The sequence below is a fragment of the Lissotriton helveticus genome, chromosome 11 (genome assembly GCF_964261635.1).
Source record: "Lissotriton helveticus chromosome 11, aLisHel1.1, whole genome shotgun sequence".
NCBI lineage: Eukaryota > Metazoa > Chordata > Amphibia > Caudata > Salamandridae > Lissotriton > Lissotriton helveticus.
In genome coordinates, this window is record NC_136072.1 from 353,434,674 (window position 1) to 353,459,881 (window position 25,208).

The 25,208-nt window shown below is 45.8% G+C and overlaps 1 protein-coding gene and 1 long non-coding RNA gene across 6 annotated transcripts in view; one reads left to right on the plus strand and one right to left on the minus strand.

The window, feature by feature from the left end:
* PIGX (phosphatidylinositol glycan anchor biosynthesis class X) overlaps positions 1-25,208 on the plus strand; it is a 349,902-nt gene that overhangs the window by 215,758 nt on the left and 108,936 nt on the right. For all 5 annotated transcript variants that reach the window (XM_078665765.1, XM_078665766.1, XM_078665768.1 and 2 more), the window contains one exon: positions 18,130-18,343. In XM_078665765.1, coding sequence (XP_078521891.1) covers positions 18,130-18,343 — 214 coding nt within the window. The remainder of the gene's footprint in view (positions 1-18,129; positions 18,344-25,208) is intronic.
* Positions 1-25,208, minus strand: part of LOC144791105 (uncharacterized) — a 284,951-nt gene that overhangs the window by 9,666 nt on the left and 250,077 nt on the right. The window contains exon 2 of the long non-coding RNA XR_013602297.1: positions 9,881-9,997. This is a non-coding gene — a long non-coding RNA (uncharacterized LOC144791105). The remainder of the gene's footprint in view (positions 1-9,880; positions 9,998-25,208) is intronic.

Below are 25,208 nucleotides of genomic sequence, written 5' to 3' on the forward strand. Positions count from 1 at the left end.
TAATCAATCAATAAAATTACTGGTCTTCTTTCCGCAGCCTGATTCAGTTACAGAAAGAGCCCTATATACTCTCGACATTAAAAGAGCTTTAATATATTCTATCAACAGAACCATGACATTTAGGAATTCCAAGCCAATATTTATTGCCTTTTCACCTCCTCACACTGGAAATCCAATTTAAAGAATGGAATTTCCAGGTGGATAGTTAAATGCAAAGAAAATGGAATCAGCACCCATCAATTTAGATTATTGATAAAAGTTCAAAATAGCATCAAGTGTCCATGATGATTTGAAGAAATTCTCAAGATCCAAACGTTGTCTTTGTATTAAAAAATCTCATAGGAGACTTCTTCAGGGCTCTAAGTTGTATTCTTTAAAAAAATAGGTTTTGAATTGTTTCACGAACATACGCCGAGATTACTGCTGCTGGCTACCCTGCCACTTACTGATGGTGCATATTTAACCATCGTCACTTTAAGACTAATAGTGTTTCATTAGAACTTCATTTGATTTTACAAAACTCCTTTTGAATAGTATTGGATTTTGAAAAGAATACAACTTAGAGCCCTGAAGAAGTCTCCTATGAGACGAAACGCATTGGCTAGATGGGTTAATGAAATTTGGCAATATTGGATTTTAAATGACCACTGATCAATAAAGAAAACATTTTTTGAATACAAAGACAACGTTTGGACCTTGCGAATTTCTTCAAATCATCATGGACACTTGATGCTATTTTGAACTTTTATCAAAAATCTAAATTGATGGGTGCTGATTCCATTTTCTTTGTCTTCAGGGTTCTTCCCTAATAGGAAGTGTAGAGGGGTACACCTCCTGGTTTCTTAGCACCATCACCAATACTAGTTAGCCACTTGCAGTGACAGGTGCAGACTTTTGCCTCAACCCTCTTTTTGTGCTTCTCTTGGATAGTTAAATGCATCCAAACTAAAAGCTAAAAGACTTGTACATGTTACACCCTAGGGCTCACTCAACTTGTAAAAAAGGAGCCTCTATGACTCTTTTAGGAAACATTCCTATTGCTGTCATTTGAAAAAAAGCAACATGGTCAACACCACACACTTTCACAAAACATTATTGTGTAGATGTATTAGCACGTTGTGAGAAGTAGGCCTGATGTATGATGTCTCCAATTCTGGGGGCACCTTGTATCAGTCCAAACAATCCCTTATGGTGGTGGTTGTAAGTCAACCTTAAAAAGACAAGCTATTCTAATGGTAGCATGGACTAAGCATCCTTCAGGCTAAACTCAAGAGGGCATATGAAACCAGCTGTATTACCATATGCAATCCTGTAATATCAAATGAAAGGACACCACACAAGTTATATAATTTAAAAATATATGTATTTATTACTAGAATAATTCCCTGTACTCTTTATGAGTATAGAAGCACAAGCGTTTAAACAAAAGCACAGTTTTACATATGAAAGTTGCACAATTATGGATGAGGCCGGTGGCCACTCAAACCATATATCAAAAAAGTGGTATAAGTATCACTTTACGAACAGTGGTAAGGCCTAGGGCCTTGGGAATCGCTGGGACTACACTGGACTAACAGCAGTTTGGACGGGAGTAGCCCGCGGGACTCGGGTGCAGCGCTAAAAGCACACGCATGCACCAATGCAAAGTCAATGGTGCGTAATAGTTATCGAGTTACTGTTTTGTAAGTCTTACCACAATTTAAATTTAGACACTAGAGGTGTAAACCACTACAGGAGCACCGGTGTTAGATCGTTCCTCACCCACAGGAAGCGGGTGCATAGGTGCCAAAGTGTGTCGTGTTTCGTTGTGCAGTTCTATGGAGCCTGGAGATGAAGATGCTGCAGGCGGCCAGGAGAGAAGAGTCCGGTTGGATCCAAGGGTGGATCGAAGATGTAGAGTACCTGAAAGCAGAGGGGACAGAGTCTGGGTCACTCAGCAGTGACCAGGATGGAACCAGGAAGGAACCAGGCAATGTCGGGCGCAATCAGGTGGTTGTCGAGAAGCTTGTCTCCGCTGCCACGTGGACTCTGGGGCATCGAGGATGTCCAGGAGTGGATCACGAGCTGTCCCACGAAGGCTCTCGCTGTCGGCGGTGTCGGCTTCCGGATCGGAGTAAACAGGCCTAGGCAAATGCAACCCAAGCAGGATTTGAAGATCACTTCTTACTCGGACCAGCAAGGTCAGAGCGGTTGCTCCTTTTCAGGGGAGCGAGGGCCAGTCTGGAGCAACCAGACTAGCAGTGTAAATTCTTTGGTTCGGTGGTCCTGGGGCCACTAGCCAACGGGCAAGTGACCGGACCAACGCTTCGAGCAGGAAAATGCAAATGGGCTGGGGCTTCTCAAACCCCAAAGCACAGCTTCGAGGGTGCCTCGGGAGCTGCACGGTCAGCACTTTGTAGTTTTTCCAAGATGGCCGGGTCCACGCTTCACGTCGCCTCCACGGGTCTCAGATTCGCTGGGACTGTGGATCGGGCTGTAAGAAGTCAGGGAAGCTGGGTCTCGTCGATCTCTGTCGCTCGAGTTCCGGCGGGAACTGCAAGAAAGCAAACCGTTGGGCGCTGGATGGTGCCTGTTTGCACAGGGTGGTCACTCCTTGACCACAAGGGAGATTCTTCAGTCTTCCACGTCGAGTGGGATGACGAAGGGTCCAGAGTTTTGTTTCAAAGTTTCAGTCAGGATGATCTGAGGTGCATTGCCACAGCTCCTACCTTTATTCCAAATCAAGGGGCTGGATCTCCTGCTAGGTCCCTCCTATGGGTGGGACCCAGGAAGGGGGTGGTTACACCCCTTTCCCTTTGTCCAGTTTCGTGCCAGGTCTGGGGCTGGAGTGCCCCAGAACCGGTTTGACTGGAATTTGCCTTGGACACCTTGTGTGCCCCAGACAGTGTCTAGTTTCATTCAGCCCTCCCTGCTCCAATCCACTATCTCCTGTCTGGGGTGGTGTAACACCTCCCTGTGACAGGAAACCTTTTGTCCAGGACTCCCCTGCTGGAGTTTCGGTCAGCAGCAGGAGGCCAGACTTGTGCCGTGGCAGCAGCATCCATTTTGTGATGCTGAGGCTCTGGTTAGGATTAACCGCGTTTTAAGTAAAGTAACATGTCTTCTCCCTCTAGAAGGGTGGAATGCTACCCCCGTCGCCAGAACTGGCGAGGGGGGTAGTATTCTAAAGTGTATGACACCTTACACGACATGTTTTGATAAAGCCAAACCAAAGTTAGCAATAACCGTGAGGATTATAATGCACTTAAGAGTATATGGTATGGCAATATCCTGGAACAGCTATAAGAAAATGGTTCCGAAAGCTGCAGACAGGCTCAGCTCATGCTAGAGCACCATCTCACATAAAACCAAGCACTCTGCCTCCAGGATTGTTAAGGCCTGTCATAGGAGTGACTTATAGGTATATATGTGTACAGATAGGTTTAGATATAGGTATACTATATCTAAGCAAGGGGTGATTACACCACCTTGCCCCAGCTGAGTGATCAGCCAGTTGTGTCTGTTTGGATGGCCAGCCAGGGGTGGCAAAAGATATGCTGCAGCCCCTGGTAGGCCGTGGATGCACCTATGCCCTGGGTACCTATAGTACACTGTACAGGGGCTGATAAGGTGACCCAATCCAATTTAGTTATGCACCTAGGGTACATGGAGTCCATTTTAAAGAGAGAGCAGATAGCCTGGGGCCCTGATTAGCAGGGTCCCAGGCCAACTAAGTCGAAAACCAGCTAAACACAAGGCAAAAAAGTCTGGGGTAACCATAGTCAGGTATCCACCTTCCTACATAACCCCCCCCCCCCAAACGAAAGGAGATAAGGCTATCTTTGACCAGGTAAGCCTATATTGCCTAAGTGGCCATATAAGGAAGTACCTGCACTAGCATGGTTACCCCCTGTCTCATGGTTCACTAAGCAATCCCTCACCCTAGGGGTATTAGATGGTCTCCACCATAGGGAATCACTACCTGTGGTGAGTTTTGGCAAAGCAAAAGGCTGGTGTTGAGATGGAGTACTGAAGTGAGGCTCCACTAATGTAGGGCTCAACTTCCTCCAATCACTGTCCACCATGGATGCCTTTCTTTCCATGACTGAGTTGCACTGTGCTCTCCGGGTCAACCTCTGGCTGCCTACAGCAGGAGGCTGGGTCCCTTTGGTTGGCTTACTGGAGGGACAGGTCAGGTTTGGGGCCTTTGGGTCCCAGGTTTGGCTGTGCCCAACAGTGTCCATTTGGGGGAGGTCCCTAACTAGTTGTAAGGGGGATCCCTCAGGAATTTTTAAAGTTTTCACCTGGCTAGGGCTGCTAGCTTTGGTGCCCCTAATCTGCTGATGGGGGTGTTTTATTAGACAGGGGGCCCTTTGGGGCTCACTGACCTCATGGACCTCTGTAGCCCTGGGCTGACTGAGGCAGGGTAGAGAGGGGCAGGTTACCTGCTCACGACTGGGTCCCACCTTGGAAGGGTCCACTGACATCAGTGGCTCTGCCAGGCTAGGCCTGACTACCTCTGGGGCAGTTTCTTCACAAGGGGTAAGATCAGTTCCCTGAGGAGACTGATCCTTTCCTAGTGTCTGGTGGGAGGGAGAGTTCTCTTCATCCTTAATGCTCTCTGTTTGTGTGGAGTGATCCATAGTTTCAGGCTTCACAACACATGAATCAGTTTGAGATTGGGCTGTGGCCATCACAGACCCACCAACCTTTTCAGGAGGGGACTCGGTTTGGGTAGGGGCTGTTACCATCACAGCCCTGCTAATCTGTTTAGGGAAGGAGTCTGCTTGAGATGGGGCTGTGTCCAGCACAGCCCTACCAACCTTTTCAGGAAGGATATCCTGGATTGGGGCTGTGGCCATCACAGCCCCACTAACCTTTCCATGGAGATTTCCCATTTTAGAATGGGTTTCTTGTTCAACCTCAGCCCAGGCTGAGATTTCTAAATCATTCCCAAGTAGACAATCTACAGGCAAGTTTGTTGACACTGCCACTCTCTTGGGGCCAGTGACCCCTCCCCAGCTGAGATTTACCACTGCCATGGGATGATTTTTCTGCACTCCATCAATGTTTGTCACATGGTATGGGGCACCAGGTAAAAGTTGCCTTGAGGGTACTAGATTCTCAGTCACCATAGTGATACTAGCCCCTGTGTCTCTATAGGCCTCAACTTTCTGACCATTGATGAGGGGCTCCTGTCTGTACTTGCTCAAAGTGTTTGGGCAAGCAGTGAAGTTGGCAAACCCCATGCCATTTTCACAGACAAGAGTAGCTGTAGTGGGGGACCTGGTTAGGCCAGAGTCCACCTGAGTTCCAAAAGTAAACCCAGCCAAATTCTTGGGGGTGCTCACACCACCTGGGGGATTACTACTAATAGTAACAGGGGGTGTTGGAGCTTTACTTGGAGGAATATTTTCTTTATTGCTATTCTTTGGACAACAGATATCTGTTTTCCAGTGGCCAGTCTGTTTACAGACATGGCAAAAAGGTTTCTTCTGGGTAGAGGAAGTGTTTTGGGACCCACCCCCCATCCTTGGAGTTTTGGGGCCCTGTGGGAGACTTGTCTTTAGATGTATCCCCCCCTTTCTCTTGAGCCTTGGAAGTATCCTTCTTTTGGTTATTACCCTGATTGTTAGGCCTAATCCTGGTTCTGACCCATTTGTCTGCCCTCTTACCCAATTCTTGTGGAGAGGCCAGATCTGAGTCCACCAGGTGCTGGTGCAAAAGCTGGTTTTGACAATTACTAAGGATCTGCTCCCTCATAATCAAATTATACAATCCTGTATAGTCATGTACTTTGCTGTCAAGTAGCCAACCTTCCAGAGCCTTAGTAGCACAATCTACAAAATCAGGCCAGTGCCGAGTCTGAGCTTTTTGGGTATCTCTGAACAACAACCTGTATTGCTCAGCGGTTAGGCCAAACCCATCAATAAGAGCACTCTTCAGGACAGAGTAGTTTTTAGCATCCTCAGGTCTAACAGTGAGGAGCTTATCTCTCCCTTTCTCAGAAAAGGAGTACCATAAAATTGCAGCCCACTGATCTTGAGGAACCTGCTGTACAGTGCAGGCTCTCTCCAGAGCAGTCATCCATTTGTGGATGTCATCCCCTTCCTTGTAGGGGGGCACAATCTTTGTCAGGTTTCTATTGTCATAGAACCTGCCTTTCTCTTTAGGAATAATGCTGCCATCAGTAGGTATCTCCCCACACAGTCTTTGTTCCCTTACTAAAGCAAGTTTAGCTTGGGCCAGGGCTACCTCCTCCCTCTCTATCTGGGGTTTGACAGCTCTCATCCTGGCCTTATGCTATTTTCTCTGGGGGGGGAGTCATTCCCCTTTGAGATTCCCTTGAGGCACTAGAAAGGTGAGATTCCCTGGAAGGAGATCTCTCTCTTCTATTGCCTGGGAGTATTCTGTTATGGAATCTGGGGAGGTGCTGGCCCTCTCCATTTCCATGTAGGTCTAAGTTGGTTTGGTTAAGCCTCCCAACTGGTACCTGGATATCCCCTTGATCCTGATCTGACACATCACCTTCTGATCTGGGTCCCCCTCCTCATCTTCTACCTCTGGGGTGGTGTTCTCAGTATCTGGGGGGTTCACTCCTTCTCCTGAATTACCTGAGGAAACTGCACTAGCTTTCTCAAGATCATCCTTCTCTAGGATGGCTATCAGGACACAAATGGTAGGGTTGTGACCCTTTTTCAGCTTGCTTGCAGTGCACAAGGCACTCAAGTCCTTGTAGCTGAGGTTGTCATAGCTGGAAGGTGCCTTGGTAAGGTCACTTACCACAGGCAGAGCAATGGGTTGCTCACCTGTGCCAGACATGACTCTAGTGAGGTGTAAGTGATGCACTTACCTACACTAAGTGTTTTCCTACTGGAACCTTGCTAGTGAGTTGTAGGCAGGGTGTGCTAAGCTCTTTTATCTACAACTAATAAGTTCAGTAGAACTTAAATATGTAAGCTTTGTTTATATGTACCTATGGTACTTAATGTGATCTTTCAATTTGATAAAAAGATTGCAATGGTAAAACAACAGCAAGCTCAAATCCCACCGCTGCCACTACACTGGACTAACAGCAGTTAGGACGGGAGTAGCCCGCGGGACTCGGGTGCAGCGCTAAAAGCACACGCATACACCAATACAAAGTCAATGGTGCGTAAAAGTTATCGAGTTACTGTTTTGTAAGTTTTCCGACTGGAATAGAATTACCACACTTTAAACTTAGACACTAGAGGTGTAAACCACTACAGGAGCACCGGTGTTAGATCGTTACCTCACCCACAGGAAGCGGGTGCATAGGTGCCAAAGTGTGTCGGGTTTCGTCGTGCAGTTCTATAGAGCCTGGAGATGAAGATGCTGCGGGCGGCCAGGAGAGAAGAGTCCGGTTGGATCCAAGGGTGGATCGAAGATGTAGAGTACCTGAAAGCAGAGGGGACAGAGTCTGGGTCACTCAGCAGTGACCAGGATGGAACCAGGAAGGAACCAGGCAATGTCGGGCGCAATCAGGTGGTTGTCGAGAAGCTTGTCTCCGCTGCCACGTGGACTATGGGGCATCGAGGATGTCCAGGAGTGGATCACGAGCTGTCCCACGAAGGCTCTCGCTGTCGGCGGTGTCGGCTTCCGGATCGGAGTAAACAGGCCTTGGCAAATGCAACCCACGCAGGATTTGAAGATCGCTTCTTACTCGGACCAGCAAGGTCAGAGCGGTTGCTCCTTTTCAGGGGAGCGAGGGCCAGTCTGGAGCAACCAGACTAGCAGTGTAAATTTGTTGGTTCGTCGGTACTGGGGCCACTAGCCAACGGGCAAGCGGCCGGACCAACGCGTCGAGCAGGAAAATGCAAAAGGGCCCCACGCAGCACTCGATGAGTGTGGAGGGGAGATCTTCGGTGCAAAAGCTGCTCTGGGCTGGGGCTTCTCAAACCCCAATGCACAGCTTCGAGGGTGCCTCGGGAGCTGCACGGTCAGCACTTCGTAGTTTTTCCAAGATGGCCGGCTCCACACTTCACGTCGCCTCCACGGGTCTCAGATTCGCTGGGACTGTGGATCGGGCTGTTAGAAGTCAGGGATTCTGGGTCTCGTCGATCTCTGTCGCTCGAGTTCCGGCGGGAACTGCAACAAAGCAAACCGTTGGGTGCTGGATGGTGCCTGTTTGCACAGGGTGGTCACTCCTTGACCACAAGGGAGATTCTTCAGTCTTCCACGTCGAGTGGGATATCGAAGGGTCCAGAGTTTCATTTCAAAGTTTCAGTCAGGATGATCTGAGGTGCATTGCCACAGCTCCTACCTTTATTCCAAATCAAGGGGCTGGAATCTCCTGCTAGGTCCCTCCTATGGGTGGGACCCAGGAAAGGGGGTGGTTACACCCCTTTCCCTTTGTCCAGTTTCGCGCCAGGACTGGGGCTGGAGTGCCCCAGAACCGGTTTGACTGGAATTTGCCTGGGACACCTTGTGTGCCCCAGGCAGTGTCTAGTTTCATTCAGCCCTCCCTGCTCCAATCCACCTTCTCCTGTCTGGGGTGGTGTAACACCTCCCTGTGACAGGAAACCTTTTGTCCAGGCCTCCCCTGCTGGAGTTTCAGTCCGCAGCAGGAGGCCAGGCTCGTGTCTGTGGCAGCAGCATCCATTTTGTGATGCTGAGGCTCTGGTTAGGATTAACCGCGTTTTAAGTAAAGTAACATGTCTTCTCCCTCTAGAAGGGTGGAATGCTACCAGAACTGGCGAGGGGGTAGTATTTCAAAGTGTATGACACCTTACACGACATGTTTTGATAAAGCCAAACCAAAGTTAGCAATAACCGCGAGGATTATAATGCACTTAAGAGTATATGGTATGGCAATACCCTGGAACAGCTATAAGGAAATGGTTCCGAAAGCTGCAGACAGGCTCAGCTCATGCTAGAGCACCATCTCACATAAAGCCAAGCACTCTGCCTCCAGGATTGTTTAAGGTCTGCCATAGGAGTGACTTATAGGTATATATGTGTCCAGATATGTTTAGATATAGGTATACTATATCTAAGCAAGGGGTGATTACACCACCTTGCCCCAGCTGAGTGATCAGCCAGTTGTGTCTGTTTGGATGGCCAGCCAGGGGTGGCAAAAGATATGCTGCAGCCCCTGGTAGGCCTTGGATGCACCTATGCCCTGGGTACCTATAGTACACTGTACAGTGGCTGATAAGGTGACCCAATCCAATTTAGTTATGCACCTAGGGTACATGGAGTCCATTTTAAAGAGAGGGCAGATAGCCTGGGGCCCTGATTAGCAGGGTCCCAGGCCAACTAAGTCGAAAACCAGCTAAACACAAGGCAAAAAAATCTGGGGTAACCATAGTCAGGTATCCACCTTCCTACACACGTTAACAAGCTAATGTTGGACAAGCAGTACAACGTACTCTCTTTTAAACAACTGCAACTCCCACAGGCTAGCCACCACTTAGGGAGAGGGGCTGCTTTACAGTCTATGCACAGCATGTGTATCTACAGCCACACATGCCTCAAACTAATTATGTTCCTTACATCTGTTGGCATATAGAGCTGTAGATTCACATGCACCTTCCCTCCCCGGATGCCTTTGCAGGTCGCAGTTTATTTCCTCACATCGCTTTAATTCACATTACTAGCATAGGCATCACTTTACTAATACTTACTCTAACTCCATTCTCACCCTCCTTCGGCAACACAAGTAAGTAAAATAATCCATCCCAGCAATCATCAAGTGACTCCATCCGCAATACACAAATCAGACCATGCCTCTGCCGAAGTAATGACAGGATGCCATATCAATTTCTCTTTGTTTGCCAGCGACGGCAAACAGTCTATGAACTTGGGTATGCTGAAATCCGTTTGAACTGGAAGAACCTAACTGTCCCCTCGACTTATGAATTGGAGTGGAATCACTTGCCGAAAATCCGGAACTATAACTGGAGCACAGGTTGAACCTGCTGGAACAAGCCTATTCTGTTTTCTGCTCAGAACCTGGAACTTCTTCAATTCCTTTAATCGAGCTTCCAATCAGAATCTGAGAAGGAGAAAGAAAAATCACCTTAATATCCAATTCTATGTAGAGCCAAACACACTGGTATACAATACTCAGTCATGTAGGGTAAATACACCATATATGAGTATATTAGTACATACTACCTAGTGGCATGTAGGATTAACATTACGTATGAATATATTATTACAAGAAGATGGGATTACAGAAACATTATAACACTCCAGCATGTTAAACAACATTATTTAACAAGTGATGGTGGGATAATCCTCACCTCCAAGTCCTGATCTGAAAAATCCTGAAATTCCTGAAGATTCCTCCCCGGACCAGACGCAGAGCACGTCGTCAATATATCTCCTCCAAAGGCGGAGAAGCCTTTTGAAGGGATTGGTGGAGGGGTATACGACGTGCTCTTCGAACTGGCCCATGTAGGTACATGCCAAGCTCGGTGCCATAGTAGCACCCATGGACGTCCCTGTGGTTTGTAAAAACAACTTATCTTAGTAGCTGAAAAAATTCCTGGTCAAGGCAAGTTCTACGCATTGCAGGACTAATGTTTGGGGCGCATCATAGAACCATTCTTGTCCCCCAAGAGCGCGCGCTGCTGCCACCAGGGTTGCATCTTGGGGGATACAAGAATAGAGGGACTCAATATAGAAGTAGACATACAAGAGAGACTAAGACCAACAAGAGCTGGTGTAAAGAAAGAAGAGATATGAGCTATAGAAAATTAAATATATCAAGAAAGAACATAAATAGAAAGACCCAGCCCAGAAAAGAATGAATGTGAAAAGGAGAAAAGAAAGAATGTGAAAAGGAGAAAAGAAAGACCCAATTACCACTAATACCAAGATAATACTACAATCTTGATGAACTATGAAACCTGTAAAAGAAAAGTTAGTAAAAACAAAAAATAACCAGCATAAAGCTAATAACCTTAACAGTAGATGATCATCTTAACAACAAGAAACCAGAGGAAACACCAATATCCACAGACTAGTGGAAAGGCACCGAAAGTAATTAACCAACCCATCTGAAAAGGAAAAAGATTAAACATTGGAGGTACCAGGAGGAGTTTAGGAATCCATCTGAGACTCCGACTGATTATCCAAAAAAGTGGACAAGTCTGAGGGTTCAAAGAATATCTGGGTGCGACCTCTGTAAGTTATTCTGAAGCGTGAGGGACCTGCAAAGGAGAATGGAATGTTCATCTCTAGAAGCCTTCTACATAGATTCAGAAAATCTTTCCGACGAATTATAGTGTCTGTAGCGAAATCTTGTGAAATAGCAATTTTATGACCTTCCCAAAGCACAGATTTGATTTTCCTCATTTGAGGCAAAATCTGTTCAGTATGTTGGTGCCGCAGGGGTTTAACAATCACCGGTTGCAGAGAAGCCAAGGATTTTGGTTTAAAGGTGGGCACTCTATGAGCACGTTCTATTTCAAAGTCTTTTTGAAATGAAATGTTTAACACAGTAGGAATCCAAGTAAGCAAAAAATCTAATTATGATGAAGCAGATTGTTCGCAATCCTCCGGTAAACCAAAAATACGGAGGTTACTCCTACGATTCCTGTCTTCCTGTTCAGTGAGATCTCTCCGCAGTGAAATCAAAGAGCGCTCCATACTTTGCATATGTTTAGCTTGCTTATTTGAAGAATCCTCAACATTTACCAATGCGTGTTTCAGGCGCACACACCCTTTGGGCTCACGGGGCTTCAGCCCCCCCGCATTGTGTGTGTCAGCCCGGGCGAAGACAGCTTCGCGGGCTTGCGAGCCTCTAATTGCAGCCACACCCGAGTGCTTAACAGGTCTTTAAAAGACCATTTCGTTGTAAACGAGGCTTTTAGTTGTAAATGAGGCTTTTGTTGTGTGTTCACGCCTTCTTACAGCCACTCTGTCTAAATTCGGAAGAATTAGCCCGCCCGAAATATTTTCCTGTCAGCAGATATTGTAATGGCCTTAAAGTAATGACAGCAAAAGTATTCCATTACATGACACCCCTTTAGCCACTGCCACGTGTAAGATGCACCTGATAATACGGTCAACAACATCCTGAGGGAGAGTTACAGGAACCCAAGCAGGAAATGAAAATTAAATGCCTGCCAGCACGCACTGAGGTGGCCGGGGCTCCATGATGACCACCATTTTGTCACAGCAAGTGCTTTTTTTTTTTTTTTTTGTATTCAATTCTCTTTATTCCACCCCTGCAACAGGGCGTAAGCCTAAGAGTGACATGTACACAGCGATAAGCCTACAACCCTGCCAGGGCCGGCCGCGTTAAACACAATGCATGGTAACAGAGTAGAGACACACTATCGTGGAAACTGTATACACAGCGGTAAGCCTACAACCCAAAAAAGGCTGGCGCGTAAGATAGCACAAAGTGTACGCTGGGCAGTCATTTCCAATTATAGCTCAGCCTCAAGGGCCATAGAAACTCAAAGAACCAGAACTAATAGAACCATGGGACCCTACGGGTCCAAACCATAACATATTGTCTGAAGGAGAGGCAGAGTATAGAAGAGACAGAGGAAAAGAGGGAAGAAAAGAAAGATTAGACAGTAGAAGCGAGAGAGCCTAAGGGGGTATGAGCGTCATCTCGAACCCTGGGAGATAGCAGCGGCACCTATCTCAGGGCACACCCCAGTCTCTGGGACTGCTATGGCAGGGGTCTGGTCGGCATGGGGGGGACCACCGCATCCTCCACCAGACGCAGCGCCCGTAATTTAGGGGGCATATGTCGCGCATGCTCTACTTTGCATAAATACTGCACCAGAGGTTGCCACACCTTCTTAAAGCGTGTGTCGCGAGCCTGCAGCTGAGCTGTAAGGAGCTCCATTGTTATAACATGCCAGAGGCGCACGAACCACGGCGCGACAGGTGGTGCTTCCGTTTTTTCCAGTAAAGGGCAATGAGCTGTCTGGCTGCTCCCAGCATTTGAAGTGCTATGGTCCAGTCGCTCCGGGTAAGCGCTAGCAGGCCTGCCGGTTTGACCCCAAATAAAATTGTGCTAGTGGCATCAGGCAGAGGAAACCCCAGGACCCCCATGATGTGGCTCAAGATCTCCTTCCAGAAGAGTGTTATCGAGGGGCAAGACCACCAGATGTGCAGAAAATCACCAGTTGCAGATCGGCACCTCCAGCACTCCGGAGAAGAGGTCGGAAACATTTTGTGGAGTCGTTGCGGCGTATAATACCACTGGGTCATCATTTTATAACACAGCAAGTTCTTTTGAAAAAAGGTTGCAAGGATAAACATAGCCAAAGAGACTCAAAAATTAGGCTCTCAAACAATAATGTTTAAAATATTGCATCCACTCTGAGGAAGAACTGCCCAGAAAATGAGTCCCGGGCTATATGGTATGCCAGCCAAAAAAGTTCTGTCAGAACACCCTTTCCGTGTGTGCCAGACACACGGAAATGACATCACCAACATGAATATTGCAGCACAGAGGCAGGAATAGAGAGAGCTGGCACCATACCTCATGTTGAGTAAATAATATATGAGGAACCAGGGTACACCGACCAATAAACTCACGCATTCGGTTCAAGAATCGACAAAACCTTTGTAGTCGCCGCCATTTTGAAGCCCCAGCTATGACGAGAAAAGCGTCGCGATGTCAGTAATGCCAGAAGACTAACCCAGACGTCAGAAATTCAGGCCATGGGCTCCTGAACCATTCCAATGCCCATTTCTGCTGTACGGTGAACAAAAATTCACCCAAGTATCATTCAACTTGAGCGACGGCGTCGGCGGTCCTATGGAGCTCAAAGCAGCGCGGCCATCATGGTTGCGCTCAGAACCACGCCCCATAATGACACATTACTTTAAGGGTGGCCAAAGTAGGTCCAGGAAACCCGATTTCCTGCTAGATTTTCTTGTCATGGTTCACTCCTTTCAGGAGCTCTGCCCCCTACACTCCATTTCAATTTGGCGCCAGATGTGGCTTTTCTGATGGCACTATTATAATTTTAGCGCTATTTGTTCTGATGCTGCAGTATTTCTGTGCAAGTGGCCTGGCAGAACGTATCCTTTATGTTTTTCTTTCATTTGAGATCACATAATGTTTATTCATACTGCATCTTTTAGCCGGTACCGTTAGATTGCAGTGGCCAAAAGAAGGTATAGAGGGCTAACAATGTACATTAGGGCAGGCGTTTCTTTCGTGATGCGCAGCTAATGGAGGGGTGAGAAGTAAACTAAAAATGCCAACTAACATTAGACAAAAGTTAAACCTTTTAACATTTCTAGTTTCAAATCAATTTATAAAAAGAAAAAAATGTATATGATTATTTAAAGCTGTTGAGAGTGTGTGGGCATGTGAGTGGGGGGGATAATGTGCTGAGGGGCTAAACACTTGATGAGGTCCCAAAGGCGAGACCAATTGGCTATGCCAATGTTTGTTCTGGATGCGAGTAGCACCCGGTGGACAGTTCCTTTGCATTGTCAGGATACTGAGAAGTGGGACTTCCTCCTTGAAAGAGTTAGCAGTGGGAGAAAGGGGGTTTGATGATCCAGAATTCCAGCTATTTCGCCTATAGCTGAGGTCCAGAAGCTCTGGTTCTCTTCATTAGAGGGTAGCACATGGGGGATAAAACCATTAGCGCCGCACCCTCTCCAAAAGAAGAGGGACTCACTGGAGCCCATTCAATGCAACATAGAGGGGGTGATAATATAATGTTGAAGGATAGGTTGTATGTCTTTTATTGTATTTGGGTTTTTTCCCGATTATATGAAGCACTGATATGCATTCTGCAGCAAGGGTGCATCTTTAATTGTGTGTACATCTTGGTTGTGTTAGAAATCATTGAAGGGCCATTTCAACTCTATCAGACCTGTTAAAATGCTAAAACTAGCATTTTTAATATGAGACACACAACAGGATGGGTTCTGACAGTGCCAGGGGTGGCCGCAAGTAGGAGAAACGGTATATTATTAAGTATCAGAAGAGAGACCATGCCTCTATGCCTTTCCATCCCATGAATGTATGCCTTTCGGTATCTCTCATCAGCTAGGAACACGCATCTGTTCACGGCTACCATTTGAGCCTTGAGGTGATAGCTCCTAACTTTGGGGAATGCTTAGCGACATGGAATGTATTTCACGCAGTTTGCAAGCACCAGTGCTTGCAATCTGATTTTGAGACAAGAACTCAAGGTCTTCTAATTTACCCTTAAATATTGCCTTTGTTAAATGCTTATCCTTCTGCATCATGCTTCCAAAGGTTTTGCTTTTCTTCATACGTTTTTTCAGACAGAATGCAGGATCCTAAGCTAGAGAAGGAAATCCTACCTGTATCTGTTTTTCTCTTGGCCAAACGTCCAATGTAGTTTCACTTGCCACCACCTCCTCCTTTGAATGACGTGTCATACCTGCTCCCTGGGGCTTATAACTAAACAGACTTAGGGAATTATTTAAAGTGTTGTAAAAAGTTACATCGGCCCTAAATTAACAACTATGACGTTATGCGCCACACTCTTTGCTCCTCTGCCTCACTTACAGGTTGAGGAATCACTTGTTTCCTGACAGGAGGTCTCCAGCTGACCTCACTGTAGTAAACGTTTTGTCTGCTCCCAATCCCATCAAAGCCCTTCCAACCTCAGCTTTAGGAGGCCCATCATAAGACTGGCCATTTTTTCTGTGGTTTTTTCTGACACAGATTTTCCCTGTTGGCAGTGTTGGTGGCACAGCGCTCACAAATAGAACAAGCATTACTAATGCAGTAGGTCTCGCCTTTCATTAAGTTAAAGCCATTTGCTTTGCTATACAATACCATTTGCAAAGCAAATGGCTTTAACTTAATCAAAGGCGAGACCTATTGAATTTTCAGTGCTTGTTCTATTCGTGTAACTCTCCCATGACCTCTCCCCTACAATCCTGCACCTGCCACTATCCTTAGTGAGGACCGAGCAGCCTTAATCTGCTCTGTAAAGCCTCGTCCACCCGGTAGCACCCCTTGTCGTCCATCTTCTCTACGGAGCTAGTTGTTTCTTTACATCAGAGCTCTTGCCTTCTTTTACTCCACTTCTTTTAGTCGCACCCACCTTCTTATCCCCGCCCGCGTGACTCCGCTTTGGGATCAAATGGATTTCCTCCTTGTCTTTCATGCACCTGTCTAATGTTCCTCCTATCGTAGCTGTGCTGGCAGCTTCTTGCACCCTCCTCCTTGCCCTGACTCCTTCAGATTACGTGGGTCTGTGTTGTGCATGCCCACCCCTTCCAAATGGCTGCATTCAATTCTGCCTTCATCACTGGGGCACACAGCTGTGGCGTGTCAGCAGTGAAGTACACAGCAGTGGGGTGTCAGCAGCTGCGGTGTGTCAGCAGTGAAGTGCACAGCAGTGGTGTGTCAGCAGTAAGGCGCACAGCAGTGGCATGTCAGCAGTGGTGTGTCAGCAGTGGTGTGTCAGCAGTGGTGTGTCAGCAGTGGTGTGTCAGCAGTGGCATGTCAGTAGCGGCGTGTAAGCAACGGCGTGTCAGCAATGGTGTGTCAGTAATTGTGTGTCAGCAGCGGTGTGTCAGCAGCGGTGTGTCAGCAGCGGTGTGTCAGCAGCGGTGTGTCAGCAGTGGCGTGTCAGTAGTGGCGTGTCAGCAGCTGCGTGTCAACAGTGATAAGTCAGCAGCGATGTGTCAGCAGTGGTGTGTCAGCAGTGGTGTGTCAGCAGTGGTGTGTCAGCAGTGATGTGTCAGCAGTGGTGTGTCAGCAGTGGTGTGTCAGCAGGAGTGTAGCAGCAGTGGTGTGTCAGCAGTGGTGTGTCAGCAGCAGTGTGTCAGCAGCGGCATGTGCACATTCACAAATTCTTCAGATAAAGAAAACATCAACCGCACCTCAAGCGTATAGTAACAAAGTAGCATAAAATGAAGAAAAAGCATCCCACACGCAAGATATAGCAACAAGTAGCGTAGAATAAACAAAATGCATCCCACACGCAAGAGACCCCACCTTAATAGTATAACCGATATGACCAAAAAAAGCCATAAATAAACGAATCAGAAATACATAACCCACTAAAGCTTACCTTTTATTCCGACAAATCATCCACAAAAGCGTAGCTTTTATGCCGATTCTGCCGCCTGGATGCTAATGTTACGGACATTCCCTCAAAACGCTTCCAACGGCATGTGACACATTCACGCATTGTTTAAATAAAAAAAAAGCATATAGTAACAAAGTAGTGTAACAAAATAGCATACAGTATATTCCACACGCAAACACATGCAATAGTTTTTAAAAAGTCAATATTAAACCCACCGTCTCACGCCGCCAGTAAAAGATCCAATCCCTCTGGGCGTGGCGTAAAACGGACAAGGTGGCAACCAGGAGGGACTAAAAACACTCCTGGACAACCAACAAAGTCTGTTCCGAATAATAATTGAAGACAAACGACACACACAAATCACAATTGCGGGCGGAGCTCAGACATGACTTCTGAAACCGTATAGATTCCAAGACGCCCTCGCATGGCGGCTGCTAACTCCAGGTGAGACCTATAAACATACAGGAACTACAAAATGGGATAAAAGCAATTTTTTTTCCAGAAACAAGCACACATTGTGTGCAATTGTTTCTGAAAAACTAATCGTAGACAAGCAGGTCATATTGTATGCCAGCACTGGATTTTAACCTAAAGAGCTCCTGCTGTCTTGGCCAGGACATTTTTGTGAAAATGCTCGTCTGCCTCTGAATAGCACTCAGTATATAGTGAGTGGAGACCAAACTCAAAATTTTGAGGCCAAACTCAAAATATGCCCTTTATTGACATAAAATAGCTCAAATTTACAATTTAAAAACCCTGTAAATACAACAAAAAAGATATTGTTGCATGATTTAACCATAATGCCGGAGGAGGAACCTAATCATGCTAATCTGAATCACAGTGGAGAATCATTGATACAGGTAAGTAACATTTTTCATATCTGTAGTAACATATATTACAGTGTCAAATCCGCCTGCAATTGTAGATATCCGTCAGTCTCTGCAGTTACATATATTCTAAGCTCACAGCTCATGAAGTCAATAGGGGCAGGCTGAAAGTAACTATTTACTTCATGTGTAGAAAGAAACAGCTTCCATTCTACCTCTCGACCCTACAACAAAAATGCATATGTGACTTTTAATTGCATATGTATTATTTTTTTAATCTGTCTCGTCAGGCTATCATCACAGACATGGTAGATGTGGAAGCTGCGGAATATTTATCTTTTGGGCACACTGCCTTCATTTTCGCCAAACCAGACCCATTTACTTGTGCTGAATGCTTTAGAGCGGACATCCCAGTGCACATCCGGTACCAGCAGCCATCTCTAGAAGACGGAGAAGCCTCAGTCACTCTACAAAGCCCACAACTGCTTATGCGTTGCAGCACAGGTAAATTATGCTTATAGAACTTATTTTAGGACTTCAGTGTTATCGAAATGGTAGTGCTGCATTCTCGTTATTGAAGCCCTGAAAGTTAGGATTGGTTGTCTGGATCTGTTTTGTTGGCTTTTAATCTTGAACTCAGTTTAAATAACAACCAGGTCAGTTTTTTAGAGGCAACTGACTCATTTGCACATTTCAAGGGATCCTATGAATTCATCAGATTTTGTCAAAGATTTTGAGTGAGTAGATTTCTGTAACCCTTAATGTACATTGAACTTTTTCTTTGGCCGGGTCGAGTTACCACAGCACCTATTCATATTCATTGGTCGCTTAAGGTACTATCATTCTTTGGTTCAGCAGACTAACAGTCAGGAGCATGCTCAGCTTGGCTTTATACTTGCCAAGAGAACAAATGTCTTAATGACGACTTAAATCACCTTGTGTAAACAGGTTTCGAGTGAGGTCACACTCCGTGCACAGCCCCCAAAATCCTTTACTCTGAAACTTCTGTAAAGCAGCAAGTCAAATTGTCTCCGAAACTAAAATCTGGTCAATATCTCAGGAGTAGGGTCCCCAAAAGCCAGGTTAATGAGACTAGAACTAACAAGCGAAATGTCAGTAGCAGAAAATAGTCTCTGGCTACCGCGAACAACCTTTTGAGTTTGTTTCATGGATGTGTAGAAGGGAGGCATGTAGGGCAGCTGGCTTGCGGCCGGACCCCTATACATCACCAACCTTCACGGACATTCTAATCTCCATAAGCACTTCCTCCCTAGCAAGAAGCAGCCTCATCAACTCACTCACTTCACTCATATTTCCCATTGTTTGTGTGACTTCGATATCACACCACACTCATCAAAAAAGACAAATTTGACGTGCTAGATCCAGCTAACAAATCTACTCCACAGAAGGAAAGAACCTACTCTCTGACCATGACAACGGTTTCTGCCCAGGCAGAAGCATTGATCCCGTCCTAACATCTATCATAGACGGATGGCCTCAAATTTACTGCCATTGTAATACAGTTGGCTACACTACTACAGCTGAATCGTTCCTCTGTCCATGACAAAGTGCAACCCCAGACCTGCAGTATTCTACATCTGAAGAAACTTCTTGGACTGGATTATCTCCCATCTGTACAGCAGGTTTCACATCGACTCAACATCCCCTTTAATTGCAGCTTCCTTCAGTCCTAACTCAGGGAGGGACCATCTCAGCAGTCTTTTCTAACTCTACCTGCACCTTTGACAACTAAACTAAGAAAACTGGGAGTTGCATGGTCTCCAGCGCTTATTTGGTGGCCAAAGTGAACCATGAAATTAGAAAATCTCATGACTGGAATATGGTGATGATAGTAATTTGGTTATCTTACCTATGTAATGTGTAACACCTCATGCCATTCCTGACTTTTGAAACAACAAAAGCACAAGTCCCGTATTGCAATATGGCGTTGCCTTAAAAGCCAGGACTGACCAACAGTTGCATGCTTGCCAAGTGGCATGATTCCACTTGGCAAGCACCCACCATTAAATTGCATGTTTTATGGTACCTACATTCACCCTTTTGTTATTAGTTTTGACTTACTCACGGTGGGGGGAGACTTACTCACGGTTGCAGCTTTCGCCGTGGCCGGGCTTTGCTCCGCCAGTAGCGCCGCAGCACCAGCAGCTCAGGGCCGGGCCTTGCTCCGCCTACTCCCCGGCCGGGCTTGGCTCCGCCGGGGCCCACCCACCACCAGTGACGCCCTCAGCAGCGCCAGGAGGCGCATAAAGGCAGCGCCAGTGCAGAGTCCTGTGGGGGAGACTTACTCACGGTTGCAGCTTTCTCCGTGGCCGGGCTTTGCTCCACCAGTAGCGCCGCAGCACCAGCAGCTCAGAGCCGGGCCTTGCTCTGCCTACTCCCCGGCCGGGCTTGGCTCCGCCGGGGCCCACCCACCACCAGTGACGCCCTCAGCAGCGCCAGGAGGCGCATAAAGGCAGCGCCAGTCCCTCGTCCCGCGGGACGCCGCTGGCACGCGCCGGGAGAAGCCCGGGACAAGGGCAGGGCCGTCTGTGGCCGTCAGGGGCCAGAAGAGGCCGGGCCGGGCCATGGACTTTGGTTTTTTCCCCAGGATTCAGGACTAACTGTAAGAAATAACAACATTATTTTATGGTTCCTAAGTGAATTCTGCTTTTTTGGCCTTAAACACTATATAAAATTGTCAATTCTTTTAATAGAGACACTGTTGGTTATTTTGTGCTTAGTATCTCTGGTCCTAATATGTCAAAGTCCAGAGTAGCTAAACCGGCAGCTGTCAATGATACAAGGACAATAGATAACTATCTTGTCAAGGTAGTTAATAAAATAAACAAGGAAAGGAGATTATCATTAAAAAGGGCAAGCCCAGAAGAGATAGGGTTGAGCTTGTCCACTACCCCAGTGCCTCACTCAGATATTAGTGTGAATAGCCCTAACGTCAATGTCACCAGTGATGTATCCATCACGATGACACCAGATGAGCGGGTAATTACAACTGATTCTATTCTTAGTCTGAGCCCAACACCCTCCCTAGTGCAATCACCGACCCACTCGCCGGTCCGGAGAATGGTGCGGGCATGTAGGAAGGTCCCTGTCAAAAGGGCGGCGGGCCGGAAGTCAAAAAAGGCAGGTACTTCTCCTATTACATCACACAACGGTGGAAGTATATTAAAACCCACAACTAACGCTGAGGAAAATATTTTACACCCTGACCAGATAGAGCTTTTGGCATCCATCCTTGAGTCGAAACTAGAAGCAATGGTTAGACCACTGGTGGCTAAATTAGAGCAGGTCGTTCAAGAGGTCTCTAGAATAGGGGGCCTCTTAAATTCCCATATGGCACGGTCTCATACATCTACGAGCCCCCCCCCCCCCCCGGCCCCTTTATTTTTACTGGAAATACCATAGCTGGGGCTATTGTACCTGCTCCTGTTGGTACATTTGGTACATCTATTAGTACCAGGGATACAGGGTTAGCGGTCACTGCACAGAATCCTCCAGCCTCCCGTTCACAGAAAACCCCACCCTCTACTTTACCTTCGGGGGGAACTCCAATAGTACAACCAATAGTACAACCATCAGTACAGCCAGCTACTGCTAGTCAGAAGTCTGTAGCTGGGGGAGAAATGGGCGGGAGTAGTAGGCCTAGGAGGAAAAGCCCAGTAAACCTTCCACCGGAGTGTGTTCCATACACAGTGGTACTAACAAACGTTCCTGAGGTTGACTCTTGTTTGACTGACTCTAGACTAGAGACCCATGCAGCTTTAAAAAATAAAACACTTGCATGGCTAAACAGGAATTGTGGGTTTCCTTTTGCATTTTCAAATGATATAATATCTACTCGTAGAGTCAGCTGGATTGGCAATAGAAGAAAGAGATCAAAAGGGGATTGTATTATTGTAAATTTTAAGCATCCCCAACACGTGTCAACAGTTCTCCTCAGTGCAGCATCTTTACCAATCTAGGAAAACTCTGTATGTGCTAGACCCCTAGGCTTTTTCTATAATCATTTGGATAATACGAAATGTCCAACACCACCTCAGCATAGGTATCCAGTAAATGGGCACAGAAGGGAGGTGGCAGGTCGTGTTCCAAATGTTTTAAATGTTTCAAATGTTCAACAAAGTCAAAATAATGGGGAAAGGTATTGTTACCAGTTAGCAAATAGGCAATTTGATTATACTTTACCATTATACAATCGTTACACAGCTTTATCCTCTTTAGAGGAAAACGATTGACTGCCTATTACCATGGGGTGCACTGACCAATCACCGGTACCGTCATTAAAAATTGCTACATGGAATGTTGCGGGTATCAAGAATAAAATTGGAAATGCTGATTGGTTAAAGACATTGAAATCCTTTGACATTATTGCCTTACAAGAGACATGGGATCAATTTAATAGTTTTTCTTTGGATGGCTACAGCCACTTTTGTAACCCTGCAATTGGTAGTGCTGCAGGAAGAGCCAAGGGAGATTTAATAACCCTTTTTAAATTGGATGTAAAAGGCAAATTAGTTGAGTGTTTTTCGGGTTGTGAAAACTGTTTGATTGTTGAACTTTCCACGCAGGATAAGGCCAAGATTCTTTTTGTTAATTTTTATAATTCTAACTCAAATGAATGTACCAGTCAAAATCAGGAAGTACTGGCCAAATTTCTGTCAGTCTATAGTGCAAATGGAAATACTTTTGAATTAATATTTTTAGGGGACTTTAATATTCACCCTTGCACCCAGCCATGTATGAGTCAGGATGATGAAGGTCCTCCCCTCTCCTTACCAACCCACATGGAACATACTAGGCGAGGAGAGTTACTTGAAATCTTTCTTGCAAGATGGAATCTATATGAGACAGGCTGTGGGAAGGGTACAAGTAGGTCCCCTACCTTTAAAGGAAAAGATGATGGCACCATCATAGATTATATTTTTATGTCTTCTTTTTTGTTGAATAATGTGATAAATTATTATACAGAGGAATCAGTGTTTAGTGATCATAATCCTGTTTTACTTGAAGTGAGGCACACAGACTTACTTTCATTAAAAACGGTGATATATAGAGGGGGACTAAATGTTGCCGTTAAAGATCAAAAGGTTAAAATGGACAAAAATAATCCCTGACATATTTCTTCCAGAGGTTTTGTCTAAAGTGGAGGATGAAGTTGCAATATGCTTAGCAAATCGAATTGAGAATAAAGAGGTTATATTGGCGTTTGATAATATCTGCCTAGAAATAAACCATAGTTTACAGATTGATACTAGGCAGAAGCCAGTCTCGGGAAAAAGATGGTTCGACAAAAGATGCACGAAGGCGCATGGGGAGTTACTTAAAGCACGGAAAGCCATGCCTAAAAATCGTGTTGACATAACTAGAGCAAGGACTGCATACAAAAAAGCTATCACTGAAAGAAAAAGGGAATTGAAAGATACAGCATGGGACCAACTTCTCGACCCTGGAACACTAAAAAATAGTGGCTTATTTTGGAAAATCATAAATCAGACACTTTTTTCTGATGTTGAGAATACCCCCCTTCATGCGAATATCCCAGATGAGGGCTGGATTCATCACTTTGAACAGATCTATGCTGGAATCAGTAGCGCAGATCTCCCCATTGTAACCCCCGAAGTAGAGGTGGGGGAACCACAAAATGCAGAGGTTTTTGCCATCAATTTTGAGGCAGTAGAAGTGGAAAGGGCAATAGAGTTGACCCTGAAAAACAAGGCACTGGGCCCTGATGGGGTACCAGGAGATGTCTTCAAATGTGCCCCGAAATTTTGGTCTAAAGTTTTATGTAATGTTTTTAACGCTCTCAAACAGGACAATATCCCGGCCTCCTGGAAAAAATCTATTATCATACCGGTTTTTAAAAAAGGCAACAGGCAAGACCCCTCCTGTTATAGACCGATTTCGCTGATTGATTCATCGGTGAAAATATTGGGTCGGGTTATTCTATCCAAACTGAATGATTGGTTAAATGAGAAAGGGGTTCTATCAAATGTTCAGTATGGTTTTAGACCAAAAAGGAGTACGATAGACCAAGGTCTTAATCTGCACTTATTGGTAGATAAATACACTAGAGCTAAGGAGGGGTCCATGTACCTGGGGTTCATGGACCTCTCGTCTGCTTTTGACCTTGTAAATCACTCAAAATTGTGGCAAATTTTAATTAAGATGGGCCTAGATAGGGCATTTGTTAATCTCTTAGCGGACTTGCACACTGATCTCATAGCGTCAGTTAGAGTTACCCCGGAGGGTCGATGTAAGAGTCATTTTAAATCCGAAAGGGGGGTCAGGCAGGGGTGCATATTGGCACCCCTCCTATTCACCATCTATATAAACGCCCTGGAACCAGCCTTAAAGGAGGCAACTCTTGACGTCCTGCGTGTAGGTGAACTTGGAATTCCAGTTCTTCTATACGCGGATGACGCCGTTTTGCTTTCACGGACTGGTGTTGGACTCCAGAGCCTTCTGGATGCTTTTGAGGACTTCATGGGTTCTTTGGACCTTAAGATAAATGTAAGGAAGTCTCAAATTATGATAATGGGCAAGGGAAATAAAAATAAGTTTTTAAAAACATTTATATGTGGCAAGCAAGAGCTATGTAGAGTAGCCACCTTTCCATACCTGGGGATTACATTTGATGAGAGAGGTACTTGGGGTCCCCAGGTAGAAAATAGAAATATTTCCCTTGCAAGATCAGCCTCTGCACTACAGGGTTTTGCGAAAAAAATTGGGAGCTAGGCCAATAGCAACATTAATAAAAATATATAAAGCGAAATGTCTTGCTGTGGCCACATATGGGAGTGCAATTTGGGGTTACTGTTCCCGTGATAATATCCAGACTACTGAGAATACATTTTTAAGAGCTGTTCTCTCAGTTTCACAGTCCACTCCAACATATACAATCCACACTGAATTAGGAGTAGGATATATCACAGATTTGATTAAAGTGGCTCCTGTTTTAGCATGGTTTAAGACTTGGTTGAACCAAGAAATCCCCCTTAACCACAGCATACTAAAAGACTGTTTGCAGCTAGATAGAGTCAATAAAATTCCGTGGCTAGCCTACATCAAAGACAGTCTTGTAAAGCTAGGGAGACCAGAGCTCTTTTTTTCCCCGGCATCTATAACAACTAAGGATATTGCTCTGATCAAAGGTATGATGGGAGAACTGCTAAGTTTGGAGAGGGAACAAATGGAATTAGAGAAATCAACGGTGAGGGCTAGCATTATTATGAGTACCCAAGCTGGCCTCGAATTGTATTTAACGACTGTGAATAAACCCTATCACAGTTTTCTTTTAACCCGTTTTCGTTTTAATTTGATCCATTTGAACCTCGGACATTTTCCAACCTGG